At 45.0% G+C, this 20360-nt stretch overlaps 1 protein-coding gene across 1 annotated transcript in view; it reads left to right on the top strand.

Annotated features, from left to right (window-relative positions):
- The first annotated feature begins 2487 nt into the window (after nucleotides 1-2487).
- LOC144697443 (uncharacterized) overlaps nucleotides 2488-20360 on the top strand; it is a 29618-nt gene continuing 11745 nt past the window's right edge. Inside the window, exon 1 of the mRNA XM_078569420.1 lies at nucleotides 2488-3318. Coding sequence (XP_078425546.1) covers nucleotides 2513-3318 — 806 coding nt within the window. The 5' untranslated portion in view covers nucleotides 2488-2512. The remainder of the gene's footprint in view (nucleotides 3319-20360) is intronic.

Raw genomic sequence — 20360 nt, 5'->3', positions numbered from 1 at the left:
GGTTACAAATTGTGTTTGAGTACAATTTTGCTGCAGCTGATAGTCCACAGTGCCTCATGGATGCCCAGTCTTAAATTGCTAGATCTGTTCGAAATCTATCCCATTTAGCACGATGGTCCTGCCACACAATACGATGGAGGATATCCTCAATGTGAAGGTGGGACTTCATCTCCACAACGACTGTGCAGTGGTCACTCCTACCGATACTGTCATGGACAGATGCATCTGTGGCAGGCAGGTTGGTGAGGATGAGGTCAAGTATGTTTTTCCCTCTTGTTTGTTCCCTCACCACCTGCTTCAGACCCAGTTTAGCAGCTATGTCATTTTTGACTCGGCCAGCTCGGTCAGTATTGGTGCTACCGAGCCACTCTTGGTGATGGACATTGAAGTCCCCCACCCCGAGTACTTTCTGCGCCCTTGCCAGCATCAGTGCTTCCTCCAAGTGATGTTCAACATGGAGGAGCGCTCATTCATCAGCTGTGGGAGGGCGGTACATGGTAATCAGCAGGAGGTTTCCTTGCCCATGTTTGATCTGATGCCATGAGGCTTCATGGGGTCCGGAGTCGATGTTGAGACCTCCCAGGGCAACTTTGTCCCATCTGTATACCACTGTGCTGCCACCTCTGCTGGGCCTGCCCTGCCGGTGGGACAGGACATACCCAGGGATGGCGATGGTGGAGTCTGGGACATTATCTGTAAGGTATGAGGATGACTATGTCAGGCTGTTGCTTGCCTCATCTGTGAGACAGCTCTCCCAATTTTAGCACTAGCCCCCAGATGTTAGTAAGGAAGACTTTGCAGTGTCGACAGGGCTGTTATTGCCATTGTCGGTTCCGTTGCCTAGTTCGATGCCGGGTGGTCCGTCCGGTTTCATTCCTTTTTTGTGCCTTTGTAGCGGGTTGTTACAACTGAGTGGCTGGCTAGGCCATTTCAGGGGGCATTTCAGAGTCAACCACATTGCTGTTGGTCTGGAGTCACAAGTAGGCCAGTCCAGGTAAGGACAGCAGATTTCCTTCCCTAAAGGGCATTAGTGAACCAGATGGGTTTTTACAACAATCGACAATGGTTTCATGGTCATCACTGGACTTTTAATTCCAGATTTCTATTGAATTCAAATTCCACCATCTGCCATGGCGGGATTCAAGCCCATGTCTCCAGAGCATTACCCTGGGTTTCTGGATTACTTTGTACATTGTTTCACTATTTTCCCACATTTCAGAAACAAATGTTGAAATGTTTGCTCCACACCCACAGGGTTTCATCTGTTTAAAGCCACAAACAGAAAGGTCCAGTTTTCTCCTGGAGTTTGAAATAAATCAGCTTTCAAAATAATGCAGAGTTTCAGCCAGTGAGGGAGACGCGGGCAGAAGTGCAGTCCCCGGTCCCGCCCCCTCTCCCTATTGGTCCGGAGCTGCCGTCAATCAATCAAATTGTGAGCTGGAGCATGCGTAGTGCGGCTACTGGAAATGGACAGCAGTGCGCAGGCGCCTTGTCAAGCTTGGCGCGTGCGCAATGCGATTGATGGCCTTGCGGGAAGAGGCGCCTGTTTGTCCCGGAGAAGCGGAGTCAGAGCGAGGCGGTGGGTGGGAGGATTTGGAAACACTTTGTGGATCCGCAAACCCTGAGGAATAATTGTCAGCTCCTGGTTTGCAGCTGCGGGGCTTCTCCCCCCCCGGGAACAGGCCCAGGTTAACGGCCGCCATCCTGGGTCAGCGAGTGGAGGATGGTTCACATCAGAGGATGGGGGAGGGGGGACAATAAATAAGAGGTTACACTTTGGGCTCAAATCAATGAGGAATCTGATCTGTGGGAAGGAAGGAAACCCTGGGAGGTGGGCGGGGAGGATTCAGAAACAACCGCTGGAGGCCCCAAACCCCCAGTAAGACTCATTGATTTTATTGTCAGTCTGCAGACAGGAGCTGGAGAACTGAACCCAGGCAGAGGAGAGGGAGGGAGAAAACTGGGAGTGGAGGAAAGAAATGGTGGAGATGGTGAGATGGGTTTGGATTTCAGCCTAGGGAGGAGGGAGAGTGTGTGGGACGGGGATTTACAGCTTTGGGGGAACAAGAGAGGAAAATATGTTCCATCGAAACTAGAATTGTCTGTTCTGAATTTCTATCCAGGATTTAAAGTGATGACTTTTGTAATCTCCTTTTACAGGATAATATTAGGGGAGGATTTACAGATGGGAAACTCAAACCAAACTTCATGTCATGAACTGACAGTCATTCGGTTCATCAGGACCTGAATATCATCAGCCTTTGAACGTGGAAGGAGAAACGTTTGTCTGTTCTTTCTGTGGGAGAAGTTTTGAAACATCAGTGTAACTGGAAAAGCACCAAGAAACACACATCCTAGTGTGGGTGTTCCAGTTAACTGACTGTGGAAGGAGTTTTAGCAAGTTACACAGCCTGAAAATTAATCACACCATTCACAGCGGGGAGAAACTGTACACGTGTTCTGTGTGTGTGGATGAGGCTTCAACCTGGAGAGACAAAAGGATACTGGTATCATGGAGAAACCATGGAAATGTGAGGACTGTGGTAAAGGATTCAGTTATAGATCCCGGCTGGAATATCATCGACGCAGTCACACCCGGGCCGGCACCGTGGAAAAACAATGGAAATGTGAGGACTGTGGTAAAGGTTTCAATTATCCATCCCGGTTGGAAAACCATCGACGCACTCACACTGGGGAAAGGCCATTCACCTGTTCCGTGTGTGGCAAGGGATTTACTCAGCCTACCTGCCTAATGTTACACCAGAGAATTCACACTGAGGAGAGGCCATTCAGCTGCACTTCCTGTGGAAAGAGGTTTAGGTCTTCATCGGACCTCAATCAACATCAGCGAGTTCACACTGGGGAGAGACCGTTCACCTGCTCCATGTGTGGGAAGGGGTTCACAAAGTCATCCAACCTGGTGACTCACCAGCGAATTCACTCTGAGGAGAAGCCATTCAGCTGCACTTCCTGTGGAAAGAGGTTCAGGTATACATCCAGCCTCGAAGAACATCAGCGAGTTCACACTGGGGAGAAGCCGTTCACCTGTTCAGTGTGTGGGCAGGGATTTACTCAGTCATCCAGTCTGGTGAGTCATCAGCGAGTTCACACTGGGGAGAGGCCGTTCAGCTGCACTTCCTGCGGGAAGAGTTTCAAGCAGTCATATGCCCTTGTTGAACACCAGCGAGTTCACACTGGGGAGAAACCATTCACCTGCTCCGTGTGTGGAAAGAGATTCACTGTATCGTCCACCCTTAAGTCACACCAGCAAATTCACACTGAGGAGAAGCCATTCAGCTGCACTGACTGTGGAAAAAGGTTCAGATGTTCATCTGCTCTCTCTGCGCACCAGCGAGTTCACACTGGAGAGAGACCGTTCACCTGCTCTGTGTGTGGGAAGGGATTCACTCGCTCCTGCAGTCTAGTGACACACGAGCGACTTCATAAGTGACTGCAGGAGTTGGATTTTGCTCATTTTGCTGCTGTTAATCACACCCAGGATTGATAGTCTGGGTTTGTTTCTGCTGATATTAACAATCCCTCTAACCGGCTGGAGTTTAATATTCTGGAGATGTCACTGATTTTTGGGGCTGTAGTGTCCCTTTTTAAAAGCACCATCTGTGATCTTTCCCCTTAATACGAGAACTCTCACCAGGAACTATTAACAATAAAATTATGAATTTTTACTTCAATCCAAAATTGATCTTTGGTGCAAACTCTACAATTCAGTGTCTGATTAACATCTCTAATCAGAAATGCTGATTAATCCTTGCTGACAATTCTGACTTTCATGCACATTACATACAGTGACAACTTCATTCTGAAATTAAATTATCAAGGAACTCTCATGAGACGGACATCTCTCAATCTCCGTTTAACTATTTCCCTCAGCTTCCTGTCATGGTTGAGTTGGACAAACCGAAAGACACCCGACAAGGATGGAATTCCAGGCAAAATTCTCAAGCACAGCAAGTCCTGTTTACTGCTATATCTTCATGATTTCTTTCTTCTCTGTTGGAAGGTAGGATCCATTCTATAGGACATGAGTGACACAAAAATCATCATCATACACAAAAACAAAGGTGACAGAGGAGATTGCAGCAAGAGCTTTGTCCATCAAAGCTCCTCAGTCTCATCCACTCCTTTCATAACAACATACCCTGTACTGTACAGTTTGACGGCTCCACTTCTGACAGTTTCAGGGTGAAGAATGGAGTGAAACAGGGCTGTGTCTTAGCCCCCACTTTGTTTGGTATTTTCTTTTCCATGTTCCTGACCTTAGCCTTCCCTGCAGATATGGAAGGAGTTTCCCTGCATACTCGATCAGCTGGCCAACTCTACAAGCTGTCCAGTCTAAAAGTGAAGTCAAAAAAATACAGCCTGTCTCGATCACAGACCTCTGCTACAGTGATGATGCCATACTAGTGACTCACACAGAAATTCAGCTACAAAGACTCATGCACTGTCTCTCCCATGTCTGTAACTTGTTCTCCCTTACTGTAAACATCAAGAAAACTGTGGTTTGGGGACATGGTGTCACATCTCCACCCTAAATATCACACTAAATAACACCCCGCTGGAAGTGGTCAGTGAAATCTGTGACCTTGGTTCCACAGTGACAGACAATCTGTTTCTCAATACAGAGCTCGATACACGCATAGGGAAAGCAGTTCCACTTCTGGCTGACTCACGAATCGTCCATAGAATAACATCAAGATGCTGGTTTATGACGCCTGTGTCCTCAGCACCTTGTCTGTCTGTGAAACATGGACGATTTACAGTGATCAGGAAAGGAAGCTCAACAACTTTCACCTTCGCTGTTTGAGGCACATTCTGGGCGTCTCAGAGACAGAATCAGGAATGTGGCAGTCCTCTCAAAGACAAATCTCCCAAGTATGCTGGCTCTCATCAAGCAGAGGTGACTTCACTGGCTCGGGTACGTTCACAAGATGGAGGATGGCCATTACAGCGGCTTGGCAACAGATGCCAACACTGAAAACAACAACCCACAACCACACCTGAGAACCTCTTCAAATGTGCCATCTGTGGCAGAACCTGCCTCTCACAGATTGGTCTCTTCAGCCATCAGTAAAAGTGAACCATATGAAGCTCCCCCATCCCCAACAGATTTGATTTGCTGCACGTCCACCATCTTATGTAGGTGGAAGGATGTTGACAACATCAGTAAAAGAGGAAGGCTGGAATGGGAATAGGACCATTAATGGATTAGGCAGGATAATACCACAGGGAACGATAGAGAGATGACAGAAATATTCAATAGTTATTGTGTTTCAGTATTTACCAGGGAGATAGAACAGGGAGATATGACATTGAATGATGAGATGAGTCATGAGATAAGTCAATTTAAAGTCCAGAAAGGGGCTGTATTAAAGAAACAAATCAAACTCAGAGGGTAAAGTACCAGATCCGAATGGATTGCAACCACATTTTTTTTTAATCTAGGGAAGAGATAGCAGAAGCCTCACTACACAGATTTAATCATTCATTAAAAAGGTGTAGTGCTTGAAGACTGGCAAATAGCTAATGTAACTCCTATATTTAAAATGGTAGACAGAATATGCCCAGGGAATTATAGACCAGTCAGCTTCACATCAGTGGTAGGAAAAGGTGTGAGTCTGGGTGGAGTAGAGGAACAAAGGGATCTCAGAGTACAAACACACCAAACAATAAAAGTTGTGCCCCAGGTTAACAAGGCCATAAAAAAGCAAACCAAGCATTAGGATTTATTTCTAGAGGGATAGAATTGAAATATACAGAAGTTATGCTGAATCTGTATCAAGCCTTGGTGAGACCACACAGCGTACGGTTCTGGTCACCATATTATGAAAAGGATATAGAGACACTGGAGGGTGCAGAGAAGATTGACCAGGATGATACCAGCTGGTCTGCAGCACAGTGGGAGAAATGATGTGACGCTGGTCCAGGAGAGGGATGATGGAGAAAGGAGACATGCAAGTGGGAACTCCACTCAAAGCGTTCTCACTTCTGACCCTTTAACCAGCCTCACCCGCCACCCCGAGGCAGTACCTGACAGGCTGCCTCATCTCCCACTAGCCGAGTCTGTTCCTTCCTCCTCCTCTGCTATGCAATGTTGTGAGGGTGCAGCGCATCACTATTATTCTGGAGTCCCTGGCTGCCGAATACTGAAGATCACCTCCAGACCTATCCAGATACCTGAAACACATCTTCAACATTGTGATGCTTTGCTCGATGATGCACCTGGTGGTCATGTGACTCTGGTATCATTCCTGAACCTCATTGGTGCAGTTCCTCACATGAGGCAAGTTTGAAGGGGGGTATCCCTGGTCTCCAATAATCGGTTCCTTAAATCCAGTTCCTGGAATGAGCACATCTGGAATATTGGAATGTCACAGTCTCAGGGCAGCTTCCAGATCTGGGGTACAATATTCACTGTTTTATATTCGGGGCTGGGGGATAATGTTCACTGTTTTATATTCGTGTCTGGGGATAATGTTCACTGTTTTATATTCGGGTCTGGGGGATAATGTTAACTTTTATATTCGGGTCTGGGGGATAATGTTCACTGTTTTATATTCAGGTCTGGGGATAATATTCACTGTTTTATATTCGGGTGTGGGGGATAATGTTCACTGTTTTATATTCAGGTCTGGGGGATAATGTTCACTGTTTTACATTTGGGTCTGGGGGATAATGTTCACTGTTTTATTTTGGGCTCTGGTGTTTATGAGATAGGGTTGATTCTGCCTCTTGGTGCATGCTGGGTTGTTAGAGCCACCATTAAAAGCCCTAATCTCAGGTCAGTGACTGAGTTTTCTCCAATAGGATGGGGATTCTGGGTGGGGGTAAAGTGCCTCAGGGACAGCGATGGGCGGGAACGGGTATAAAATAAACCTGAGCTACACCAGGTAATGGTGACCATGATGAAATCATCACGAACAATCTCAGCGCCATGTTAGAAAACTTTGGAGAATATTTTATCAGAACCTTTGATCAATTTTGTTCGATTAAATATTGTAACTGACAAGTTGGATTGCTGGTTATTTTCCAAAAGGCAGCTCAGGACCATCAGTTTCACCATGAACCCGGCCCTGGGGTCTGAGGTGAGCTTCAGACCAACAGGAATAAGGGAAAGGGACTTGAGGGCTGAGTGGGAGAGTCTGAACCTGAATCTCAACATTTGTTAATGAGATGGATTCATTCAGGACAGACAGCAGGAATTATCTGAGGGAATAACACAGTGCAGTGAGCAAGGAAATCCAGTAGATGTTGTGTGGATGGATTGTCAGAAGGTGTTTGATAAGGTGCTGGACAGGAGGCTTGTTGATAAAGTTAAAGCTCATGGTATTAAACGGAGTGGGGCAGCATGGGTAGGAATTTGGGAAAGGACAGAAAACAGAGCAATGGTTAATGGATGTTCTTCAGACTGGAGGGGTGTAAACACTGGTGTCCCCCAGGGTCAGTGTTGGGACCATTGCTCTCCCCAGTATAGAGAAATGACCTGGGTTTGGGTATATGGGGCAAAAAGCAAAATCTTCAGACATCAACATCAGGAGAGTGCGCGTTGTCAGCAACTTGGCAAAAAGACTTGCATTGATATAATGCTGTTCACAACCTCAGGACGTCACAACGCACCACAATCTGGGGGGAGGATCATACGGCAGGAATAACTCTTCAGTCTCAACACAGTCCAGGGGCATGATGACCATCCACATCTTGTCCTATTCAGCTTCACCTGCTGCACACGCCCCCCCCCCCCCTTAAACAATATAAATTTAATCACATTTCTACTTCCCTTTAGCTCTGAAAGAGTCATACAGACTCTAAATGTTAACTCTGTTTTTCTCTCTCCACAGATGCTGTCAGACCTGCTGAGTTTTTCCAGCATGCTCTGTTTTTGTTTCAGATTTCCGGCATCTGCACTATTTTGCTTTTATGACATCTTGTTCCTTTTGGATAAAATCAAACAAAGCATTTATTCTATAGCTGGTTATCTGATTTTTCATTTTGCACTGTTAACACTGATCTCCTTGGCAATATAGATATTGTGTTTCCTTTCCTTGTTTCCAATTACTGAATATAAGATTTGATTCTCCCAATTGTTCAGAACATCATGTAGACCTTCCCAATTGGTTTCCCAGCCCCACCCCATTTTAGCAATGTTTTTAACGTGAAATTATCTCCCATTGAACAGTTAATGTAATGGCTGGGGTGGTTCTCCCTGGAGTTTTGAGATGGGCAGCACCATCTTCTCCATTGCCTCTAGCAGGGAGGTTCTGGAGAAACTGTTTGTGAGTCTGTCGAATAGTAGTGGGGAGTGGGACCCCGGTGGGGGGAATTCACAATCTGGATTTGCAGACCTGTCATGAGCTGAAATGGTCTGTGACCAGGGGAGTGAACAGGGGTGGAGTGAATGGTCATTAAGACGCCAGGCAAGAGGCAAGACAGTGACCCAATCATTGGACTTGACCAGATCATCAGCTCCCTTCATGATAGCTTTTTCAGTGTTGTTTCTAAAGAGTGATTAATCCTCTCGGCCATTCCACTGGATTCTGGGTGGTAGGGGATGTTGAAATGTTGTCCCATACCCACAAGATGAAAGAGCTGCTGCATTACGTCTGCAGTGAAATGAGAACCATTATCACCCTCTATCCTTTTCAGAAAGCCCCATCTGATTAAGATCTGTTCCCACAAGATCTCAACTGTAGTGACTACATCAATTTTACAGACAGTGAAAGCTTCAATCCACCAGGTAAACATATATATAACTACGAGGATATACCAGTCACCTCCTTTTCCTGTGGGTTGTGGGACTGTATAATCAATCTGCAATGTTTCCCAGGGACATCATTAAGATGGGACATGTTAATGGCACCTTTCATTTGGCAGAAGCTGGCTTAATTTGGACACAGATGAGACGCAGATTCGGGTGGTGATGGACATCATGGTGCATCCTCAGCCACCATTAGTAATTATGTAACAAATCGAGGACTTGAAACAGAGAAACACTCCCCTAATTTTACTCACAAACAAAATTCTAAGGCATTGGGATGTGATTCAAATCAAATTAGAGCCATCCTTGTGATAGAAAACCTTATGATATAGGATGGGTAAATCATTACTTGCTGCAAGGGATGAGGGGAAGACTTTCCTATGGTGTATAGCCTCTTTGACCAGAGTCACATCAGGTCATGGTCCTGACAAGTTTTCAAATCAGCATTAACTGGAGTCTGTCATACTGGTGCCAATGATGGAGATTTGGGTAGATCCCATGGAATCCCCTCTGGAGCAGCTTTCCTGCTGAATCAGTCTGCTTGGTTATTACCATCAACCTCTTCACTAACTCCTGTGGAGTTTGAATTGGAGGGTGAGTGGCTTCCTTTCTGCTGTAGAGAAGCTGTGTTTTGCCAGAGATGTTGGTTTTCACTGAGGGAGTTACAACCAAAAGATCTTTCAGAATAGTTGGAGATTCTCTCTGCAACGGTTTGAAGGGCTGTGATCACAATTACCTCAGATTTATGGGCTAGATATTGTGGTGGGTATTTCATAAGGATGTTACAGGTCTCATGGGGAAACAAAGACAAAGCACCATTCTGATACAGTCCACATAAACCCCAATGAGTTTAACAGTAATGTGGCTTCAACAGGTCCAGTGGACACGGCCTCTCACTTCAATCGTCACATAATCACACAATGCAGAAGAGGCCCTTCGGCCCATCGAGTCTGCACCGGCACGTGAGAAACATCTGACCTACCTATCTAATCCCATTTACCAGCACTTGGCCCATAGCCTTGAATGTTATGACGTGCCAAGTGCTCATCCAGGTACTTTTTAAAGGATGTGGGGCAACCCACCTCCACTGCCCTCCCAGGCAGTGCATTCCAGACCGTCACCACCCTCTGGGTAAAAAGATTTTCCTCATATCCCCCCTAAACCTCCTGCCCCTCACCTTGAACTTGTGTCCCCTCGTGACTGACCCTTCAACTAAGGGGAACAGCAGCTCCCTATCCACCCTGTCCATGCCCCTCATAATCTTGTACACCTCGATCAGGTCGCCCCTCAGTCTTCTCTGCTCCAACGAAAACAACCCAAGTCTATCCAACCTCTCTTCATAACTTAAATATTTCATCCCAGGCAACATCCTGGTGAATCTCCTCTGCATCCCCACCAGTGCAACCATATCCTTCATATAATGTAGCGACCAGAACTGCATACAGTACTCCAGCTGTGGCCTTACCAAGGTTCTATACAACTCCAACATGACCTCCCTACTTTTGCAACCTATGCCTCGACTGATAAAGGCAAGTGTCCCATATGCCTTTTTCATCACCCCACTAACATGCCCCTCCGCCTTCAGAGATCTATGGACACACACGCCAATGTCCCTTTGTTCCTCAGAACTTCCTAGTGTCATGCCGTTCATTGAATACTTCCTTGTCAAATTACTCCTTCCAAAGTGTATCGCCTCACACTTTTCAGGGTTAAAGTCCATCTGCCACTTATCTGCCCATTTGACCATCTCGTCTCTATCTTCCTGTCACCCAAGACAATCAACCTCACTGTTAACCACCCAGCCAATCTTTGTGTCATCCGCAAACTTACTAATCCTACCTCCCACATAGTCATCTATGTCGTTTATATAAATGATGAATAATAGGGGACCCAGCAAAGATCCCTGTGGTACGCCATTGGACACTGGCTTCCAGTCACTAAAACATCTTTCTGTCATCACATTCTGTCTCCTACAACTAAGCCAATTTTGAATCCACCTTATCAAATTATCCTATATCCCATGTGCATTTGCCTTCTTTATAAGTCTCCCATGTGGGACCTTGTCAAAGGCTTTGCTGAAATCCACGTAAACTACATGAACTACACTACCCTCATCTACACACCTGGTCACCTCCTCAAAAAATTCAATCAAATTTGTTAGGCATGACCTCCCTCTGAAAAAGCCATGCTGATTATCCCTGATCAAAACTTGCCTCTCGAAGTGGAGATAGATTCTCTCCTTCAGAATTTTCTCCAATAACCTGGGATCATCTGGGATTCTTTCATACTGAAACACACCAACCAATTGGTAATTTTGTGATTTTAGAGTGTTAATACTGCTTTACAACTGTACTCCAAAATTCACCCGCTCTATCACACCGGAGATACTCCCTTAACTTGGCCCTTTACTTATAATGTGTGGGGAGTGTAGAATTATTGAATTAAGCTCGACCAGGTATTCTATGTGCTTAACTAACCAGTGAACCCTTAATATCTGCTTAATACACTGGGCAATCGATCTTTCCACAGGGGTGAGTGTGTCTGAGAAACACACAGAGGAAAACATGTTCAATTAATCCTTGCATTACTACAGCAGATATTCATTGTTCTGTCTCTGCCAGTAGGGCTGTGGAATTGATTGGATAGATTTTCCAAAAGAACCAGCACAGGCATGATGGGCCGAATGGTTTTCATCTGTGCTGTTTCATTCTGTAAAGCAGTGAATATAAACTATCAGAGAAAAACCAGTGACTGTGGATTTGAACCCAGCCAGAGTCAGCTCCTTCAGGAAACAAAATCAAAAATTGCTGGGAAAACTCAGCAGGTCTGACAGAGCATTCTGAAGATGAGTCATCTGGACTCGAAATGTTATCTCTGTTTCTCACTCCACAGATGCTGTCAGAACTGCTGAGTTTTTCCAGCAATTTTTGTTTTTGTTTCAGATTTCCAGCATCTGCAGTATTTTGCTTTTATCTTAGACCATAAGACATAGGAGCAGAAATTAGGCCATTCGGCCCATCGAGTCTGCTCCGCCATTCAATCATGGCTGATAAGTTTCTCAACCCCATTCTGCCGCCTTCTCCCCGTAACCTCTGATCCCCTGACCAATCAAGAACCTATCTATCTCTTAAATACACTCAATGACCTGGCCTCCACAGCCTTCTGTGGCAATGAATTCCATAGATTCACCACTCTCTGGCTAAAGAAGTTTCTCCTTATCTCTGTTCTAAAAGGTCTTCCCTTTACTCTGAGGCTGTGCCCTCGGGTCCGAGTCTCTCCTACTAATGGAAACATCCATTCTATCCAGGCCTTTCAGTATTCTGTAAGTTTCAATCAGATGCCCCCTCATCCTTCTAAACTCCATTGAGTATAGACCCAGAGTCCTCAAACGTTCCTCATATGTTAAGCCTTTCATTCCTGGGATCATTCTCGTGAACCTCCTCTGGACCCTCTCCAGGGCCAGCACATCCTTCCTGAGATACGGGGCCCAAAATTGCTCAATATTCTAAATGTGGTCTGACCAGAGCCTTATAAAGCCTCAGCAGCACATCCCTGCTTTTATATTCTAGTCCTCTCGAATTTTTATGCTGGACTGACTGATGTCTTTTGAAAATTCTTTTCACAGGTTTACATGCTGTAAACTCAAAATGTCCCATCTCTTTTTAATTTATATCGTCAACTGACGGTTATGATATTTGAGATCTCCTACAGGGGGTTAGAAGATTTGAAAGCTGCTAGAATTTCAGCTGACTCCAATGTTTCTGATATCTTTCCAGCTGCCGTCTCCAGCAGGAGATTTTAAATGTGAAAACAGTGAAATCGTTTTAGAAATGAGTATTATTAAGCATTCATCTACAATTTAGAGCTTTTAGTGATGTGCTGTGGTTCCATATCTCTGGGGCTCGTGTGGCTCCTTTACCATGGATCTGAATCAATGTCCATCTGTTTCACCTTTGCCCTCCCCAGTCACTTCTCTGTCACTGTCTAACTTCGTCTGCCTCTAATAATGGGTGTAATTTAACCATGCCTGATATTTTACTGTTATTTCCACAAACTGTGTCCGAATGAAGTTTCTACTGCCATCCCCAGGCTATTCACTGCTGATTTACCAGCTTTATCTTCCCATGCTGACGAATTACTTTTCCTGCACCAGAAATCATTTATTTTCTGCTTCTGAGCTTATAATGACGGTCAAATGATGCTCCATTTTTCTTCCCTGTAATTCAATCTGCACATCCTAAAACATTAACTCTCTTTCACCATTTCACAGGGGGTTAGAAAGGGAGGATTGTCGACAAGAAACTCAAACCAAATATCACGTTAGGATCTGACGGAGTGGCCCAATTTATCATAATCTGAATAGCATAGACTCTTGCACATGGAAGGAAAAGGCACCGTTCTCAGTGGAGAGAAATTGTACATGTGTTCTGTGTGTGGACGAGGCTTCAGCCGATCATCTGGCCTGTCGAAGCACAAACACAGTGGGGGTAAACCATGTAAGTGTGGGGACTGTGGGAAGGGATTCAATCACCCATCGGAGCTGGAAACTCATCGACGCACCCACACTGGGGAGAGGCCGTTCACCTGCTCTATATGTGGGAAGGGCTTCACCCAGTCATCCCACCTGCTGAGACACTAGCGGGTTCACATTGAGGAGAGACCTTTTAAATGCCCAGACTGCGGGAAGTGCTATAAAGGTTCCAGCGATCTGATGTCCCATCAACGTGTTCACACTGATGAGAGACCTTTTAAATGCTCAGATTGTTGGAAGTGTTATAAAAGTTCCGGGGAACTGATGCGCCATCAACATGTTCACACTGACGAGAGACCTTTTAAATGCCTGGACTGTGGGAAGTGCTATAAAACTTCCAGTGAACTGATGTCTCATCAATGTGTTCACACTGATGAGAGACCTTTTGAATGTCTGGACTGTGGGAAGTGCTATAAAAGTTCAGGAGAACTGATGTCTCATCAACGTGTTCACACAGATGAGAGACCGTTCAGGTGCTCACACTGTGGGACTGGGTTCAGGAAATCATCTGGCCTCACTGAACACCAGTGAACTCACACTGGGGAGAGGCCGTTCACTTGCATGGAGTGTGGGAAGAGATTCACTCAGTCATCCACCCAGCTGAGACACCAGCAAATTCACACCGAGGAGAGACCTTTTAAATGCCCAGATTGCGGGAAATGCTATAAAAGTTCTGGGGAACTGATACTTCATCAACGTGTTCACATTGATGAGAGACCGTTCAGGTGCTCTCACTGTGGAATTGGGTTCAAGCAATCATCTCAACTCACTAAACACCAGCGCACTCACACTGGGGAGAGGCCATTCACCTGCACTGCGTGTGGGAAGGGATTCACTCAGTCAAGCACTCTGCTGACACATCAGCAAGTTCACAGTGAGGACAGACAATTGAAATGCCCAGACTGTGGGAAGTGCTGTAAAAGACCCGGGGACATCCCACCTCATGATACACCAGCAAGTTCACACTGGGGAGAGGCCGTTCACATCAACTGTGTGTGGGAAAGGATTCACTCAGCCATCCACCCTGATGAGACACCAGCAAGTTCACAAGTGACTTCAGGAGATGGATTTTGCTGTTAATCACATCCAGGACACAACCATATTCAGTGGAGAATAAAAACAGAATTACCTGGAAAAACTCAGCAAGTCTGGCAGCATCGGCGGAGAAGAAATCAGTCAACGTTTCGAGCCCTCATGGCCCTTCAGCAGAACTGAAGCATAGTTTCAACAAGGGAGAAATGTTGAAACTATGCTTCAGTTCTGCTGAAGGGCCATGAGGGCTCGAAACGTTGACTGATTTCTTCTCCGCCGATGCTGCCAGACTTGCTGAGTTTTTCCAGGTAATTCTGTTTTTATTTTGTTTTGGATTTCCAGCATCCGCAGTAGCTTTTAGCTTTTTGTTTTTATCATATTCAGTGGAGTCCTTTTTCTGCTGATATTAACAAACTCCAGCCCAGTTATGGGTGTTAATATTCTGGATAAATATCTGGATAAATTAGCTTTATGTCAAACACATTGTGGCAAATCTTTTTAATATGTCTAACACAAGTTAGCTCCTTTTGAAGTGCTCTCCCTCTCCTCTGCCTCCTCCATCCTCACCTTCAGCAACAAGTGCAAGGAGCTCATGAACTTCTTTATCACTAAGATTGAGACTACCCAATCGGTTGACCCTGCCATGACCCTCCCTTCCACCATCCCACTGAACCAAACTATCTCTAAAGTTTCTCCTTCTCTGAGCCCTGAACTCTCATCTTTCTCCAGTTTCTCTCCCAGCTCCCATAATACACTGTCTAAGCTCATCTTGTCCAAGAGACCCCTCTCAAACCTCTTCTTAGACATCTTTGTTCCGAGGAGAACATAACCAGCTTCTCCAGACTGTCCGTAGACCAGTGGTGATCCATCAACCTGCAATCATTTGAGTAAGTCTCTTTCATACCCTCTCCAAAGCCTTCACATCTTCTCTAAAGTGTGGCACTCCGAATAGGACACAATAATGCAGCTGGTACTGAACTAGTGAATTACATCGGTTCAGCATAATTTCCTGGCTTTTCTTCTCAATGTCTCCATATATAAAGCTGAGAATTGCATACGCTTTATTAGCTGCTTTCTTAACCTGTCCTGCCATCTTCAAATATTTCTGCATAAACACCCCCTTAAAATTATCCTATTTCTTATGTCATAGAGTCATAGAGGTCTACAGCACAGAAAAAGGTCCTTTGGCCCATCGAGTCTGCGCCGGTCAAACAAGCACCTAACTATTCTCATCCCATTTCCCAGCACTAGGCCCATAGCCTTGTATGCCATGGCATCACAAGTGCACATCCAAATATTTCTTAAATGTTATGAGGGTTTCTGCCTTTACTACCCTTTCAGGCAGTGAGTTCCAGATTCCCATCACCCTCTGGGTGAAAAAATTCTTCCTCACTTTCCCTCCAAACCTCCTGCCCCTTACCTTAAATCTATGCCCCATGGTTATTGATCCCTTCACCAAGGGGAAAAGTTCCTTCTTGTCTACCCTAACTATGCCCCTCATAATTTTATACACCTCAATCATGTCCCCCTTCAATCTACTCTGCTCCAGGGAAAATAACCCCAGTCTATCCAATCTCTCCTCATAACTAAAACTCTCCAGCCCAGGCAACATCCTGGTAAATCTCCTTTGCACTCTCTCTAATGCAATCAAATCCTTCCTATAATGTGGATTCCAGAACTGCACGCAATACTCTAGCTGTGGCCTAGTTCCAGCATAACCTCCCTGCTCTTATATTCTATGCCTCGGTTAATAAAGGCAAGTAGCCCATATGCCTTCTTAACCAACTTATCTACCTGTCCTGCTACCTAAAGGGACTGGTGGACATGCACACCAAGGTCCCTCTGATCCTCAGTACTTCCCAGGATCCTACCTTTCACCGTGTATTCCCATGCCTTGTTTGTCCTGCCCAAGTGCATCACCTCACACTTATCTGGATTAAATTCCATTTGCCACTGATCAGCCCGTCTATATCCTCCTGTAATCTAAGGCTATCCTCCTCACTATTTACCACCCCACCAATTTTCGTGTCATCCACGAACTTACTGATCAACCCTCCTACATTCGAGTCTAAATCATTTATATATACCACAAGCAGCAACGGACCCAACATCAATCCCTGTGGAACTCCACTTGGCACTGGTATCCAGGCACAAAAACACTCCTCGACTATCATCCTCTGCTTCCTGCCACTTAGCCAATTCTGGATCCAATTTGCCAAATTGCCTTGGATCCCATGAGCTCTTACCTTTATTATCAGTCTCCCATGTGGAACCTGATCAATTGCCTTGCTGAAGTCCAAGTTGACTACGTCAAATGCATTGCCCTCATCTACACACCTAGTCACCTCTTCAAAAAATTCGATCAAATTGGTCAGACATGACCTCCCCTTAACAAAACCATGCTGACTGTCCTTGATTAATCCCTGCCTCTCCAAGTGTGGATTAATTCTGTCCCTCAGAATTGCTTCCAATAGTTTCCCCAGCACTGAGGTTATACTGACTGGCCTGTAGTTCTCTGGTTTATCCCTTCCTCCCTTCTTGAATAACGGTAACACATTGGCTGTCTTCCAGTCCTCTGGCATCTCTCCTGTGGCCAGAGAGGTATTGAAAATTATTGCCAGAGCCCCTGCTATCTCCTACCTTGCCTCACTCATCAGCCTGGGATACCTTTTGTCCGGGCCTGGAGATTTATCTACTTTTAAGCCTGTCAGACCACATAGAACCTCCTCCCTTTCTATGCTAATTTCTTTAAGCATATCAAGTCCTTCTGCCTGATTTCCAAAACCCCTCCTCTTTTACTTCCTTCCCTGTCTCCCCTGTCTCGCCTGAAGTGGGTATGTATTGTGCCTTCTCATTCTTCCTGACAAAATGTATCACCTCACACTTAGCTGCATTGAATGTCATCCGTCATGAGTCTGTCCATTCCCCCAGCTGTGTCTGTGTCCTATTAAAATCTAATCTTATTTTCTTCACTGATTTATCTACACTTTCAAGTTTTGTCAGCTGAAAATTTCAAAATTGTGCCCTGTACCCCCAATCACAAGCCTTAATGTACATAAAAAGCAGCAGTACTGAACCTTGTGGACAGCCACTTTATACCTCCCTGCAGTAAGAAGAACAGTCATTCACCACAACTCTCTCATTTGTAACCCTGATACAACTTTGTATCTCACTGCTGCTGACCCTTTTCTGCCTTTATCCCATGACCTCCAGTTTTACCAATTGCATTTTGAAAGTCCCAATACACAACATCTACTGCACTTTCCTCATCCCACTGTTAACCCACAAACAAAAAAAGTCAGTCCAGTTAGTTAAAAATGATTTGCCCTTAATAATTCCATGCTGGCTCTCCTTTTTCAGTCTATACTTGGTAATGTAGGTGTTAATGTTTTCCTGGATTTTTGTTTCTAAAAGCTTCTCCATCACCAGCGTTAAACTGACCAGCATTAATTACCAGGTTTATCCATCTGCCCTTTTTGAGCAAGGGTGTAATATTTAGAGTCTTCCAGTCCTCTATATTCACCCAGATATAGAAGGTGTTTCGGAAACTTGTGACTAATTGCCTCCCCAGTATTTACCCTTCCTTCCCTCAGTAACCAGGAATGCATTCCATCTGCACAGGATGACTTACTCACCTTCAGTACTGACCATCCATTATTTATCTATTTCTTATCTCTATTATCTCAGACCGCTCCATTTTTCATGTAGCATTGACAAAGTTCACTTTGCAAGAAAACCCCTTGATAAAAGAAACATTAGTTATTAAAAATAAAGATGGAAAGTGCTGGAAAAGCTCAGCAGGTCTGGCAGCATCTGTGGAGCGACAGAAACAGTTTATGTTTTGTTATGACCCCAGCTGATGTTAGTACTGGACAAGTCAGCTCCCAGGGTGAAAGCTGGCTTGATCCTGACTTATTTTTCAGAAACCATGGAGGCAAGTTGCTGAACAAATTCACACGACTGCTGATTAACTTTTAACACAAAGGATAAAATATTTATTAAACAAGAAAAATGAACTATATCATGCCAGAAAAAAAGGTTGGAAAGATCTCAATACAAACACAAGAAAATGCTTCAAAGTTACACTATTCCTTTACTCCAGCAATATCTTTACTGACACATAAACCAGTAAAGAGTCACCACTAGCTTGACATGAAGGCTTCTCGCTTGGGAGTGGCACAGTTGTAAATTGTTTTCTTCTGATAAATTCCTGAGCATTCACTCAATGTTTTTCACTGAACTTGTATCTCTCCCCAAGACACCTTAAACTCTTAAAGTCTCCCATTAGCACCTCAGCTAAACTGATCACTTTTCTGAATTCTATAACTGACTATTCAGTCAACTACTGGTGCTAATGGCCTTAAAAGTTTTCTTATCATAGAACTTAAAATTCCTGTCCCTTCTCTCTGACATGCACGGAACTATCTTCCTCCCAACTCCTGTCTTTCTTTGTGTCTGTCCCTGGATCACTGTTGCAAGGCAACAGGAAAGTTTTTTTTTTCTCTACTTTGTATTTTTGGCCCTGACTCACAAAACTTTTAACCCCATTTGACCCATCTCTTTCACCTCAGGGCTTGTAACATCTCATTCAAAATTTACATATACAAACAAACCCAAAAGACCTGACCGTTCAGACTCCCAGACACAAGGCTGACAGCAACCTAAGTGAAACTAAATCCATTTGTGTATATACATATGTGTACACATATATATTCAACTTTAACTTATACATTGTTCATAACAGTTTCAAGTCCATGTGATTCTTCTTTGGAACTGGTTATTAAGGTTGCTGGAATATATTTTCTGACAAAACAATCGGCTGCAAGGAAATTGACTAAATGTTGTGATGTAACATATATGAAATACACAATTATCATTCAGGTTATATTACCAGCAGGTTTACAAAGGCACGGCAAACACTGAGCCAGATGATCTGCTGTTTTGCAATGGTTCTGGTGCTGCTCAATGTACCAGACCATTTATCAGAGGAACTGATATATGTTGGCAAAACAGGTGTATTCTTTTTACTTTTAGCAATGTTTTGAGCACCAAATTCGAAACATAGCCACAAACATCAAATGTGTATGACTTGATTATTAATGTTACATCTTGGCCCTCTGGAACTGAGCTTTCCTCAAAAAGGGGGTGATCCGATGGCAGAGATATTACCCAGCATTCTCCGCGGGACAGACTGTGCCCTGTCTTCACTGCAGGCACATCTGCGCAGGCGCAGTACCGGGCTGTGTGCCGAGCATGCGCAGTGCGGGTGCAGGAGTTCGACGGAGGTGCCAGGCGGTCATGTTGCATTCGCAACGGGTGAGAGGAAACAGCCGAGTGCAGGAGAAGAATGGAGCGCTCTGCGGGTGGGTTGATGGGCGGGGATACTTCATAAACACCTGGCGCAGACCTTGAAGTCCGGGTAAGAAACTACTGTTCCCGTATTTGCACCAAGAGTTCTCTCGGCATCAGGCCGGGCTTTCGGGCCGCCATCTTTAACGGAGGCAGCGTTGCTGCAGGGCACATGTGGCGTCGCCATCTTTATCGGGGGCAATGTGCAGTAGGGCGCATGCGCAGTCATCCCTGTCCCTGTCAACAGGAGAGAATGTTCCTTTTACAGCGGATCAGAAGGGGAGGATTTACACACAGCAAACGCGAAGCATTGCATCAAAGTTCAATCAATTCAACTGGACCTGAATATCATCGACCTTTGAATGTGCAAAGAAACAAGTTTATCTGTTCTGTCTGTGGGAAAAGATGTCAGGTGAAAAGATTTTCACATCCGTCTTCACCCAAGAGAGTGAGGATGAAGGTATCGAACTTGGGGAGAGAGACTGTGAGGTTCTTGAGCAAATAGATATAGGAAGTGACAAAGTATTGGAGATGTTGGCAGGCTTATAAGTGGACAAATCTCCAGGTCTGGATGATTTGTGTCCCAGACTGCTGAGGGAGGCAAGGGAGGAGATCACAGGGGCTCTGACCCAAATTTTTAATTCCTCTCTGGCCACTGGGAAGCTGCCAGAATAT

Source organism: Cetorhinus maximus, chromosome 23 (genome assembly GCF_964194155.1).
Source record: "Cetorhinus maximus chromosome 23, sCetMax3.hap1.1, whole genome shotgun sequence".
NCBI classification, from domain to species: Eukaryota; Metazoa; Chordata; class Chondrichthyes; order Lamniformes; family Cetorhinidae; genus Cetorhinus; species Cetorhinus maximus.
The sequence above is the reverse complement of the archived record's forward strand: the minus strand, read 5'-3'. Positions and strand labels throughout refer to the sequence as shown.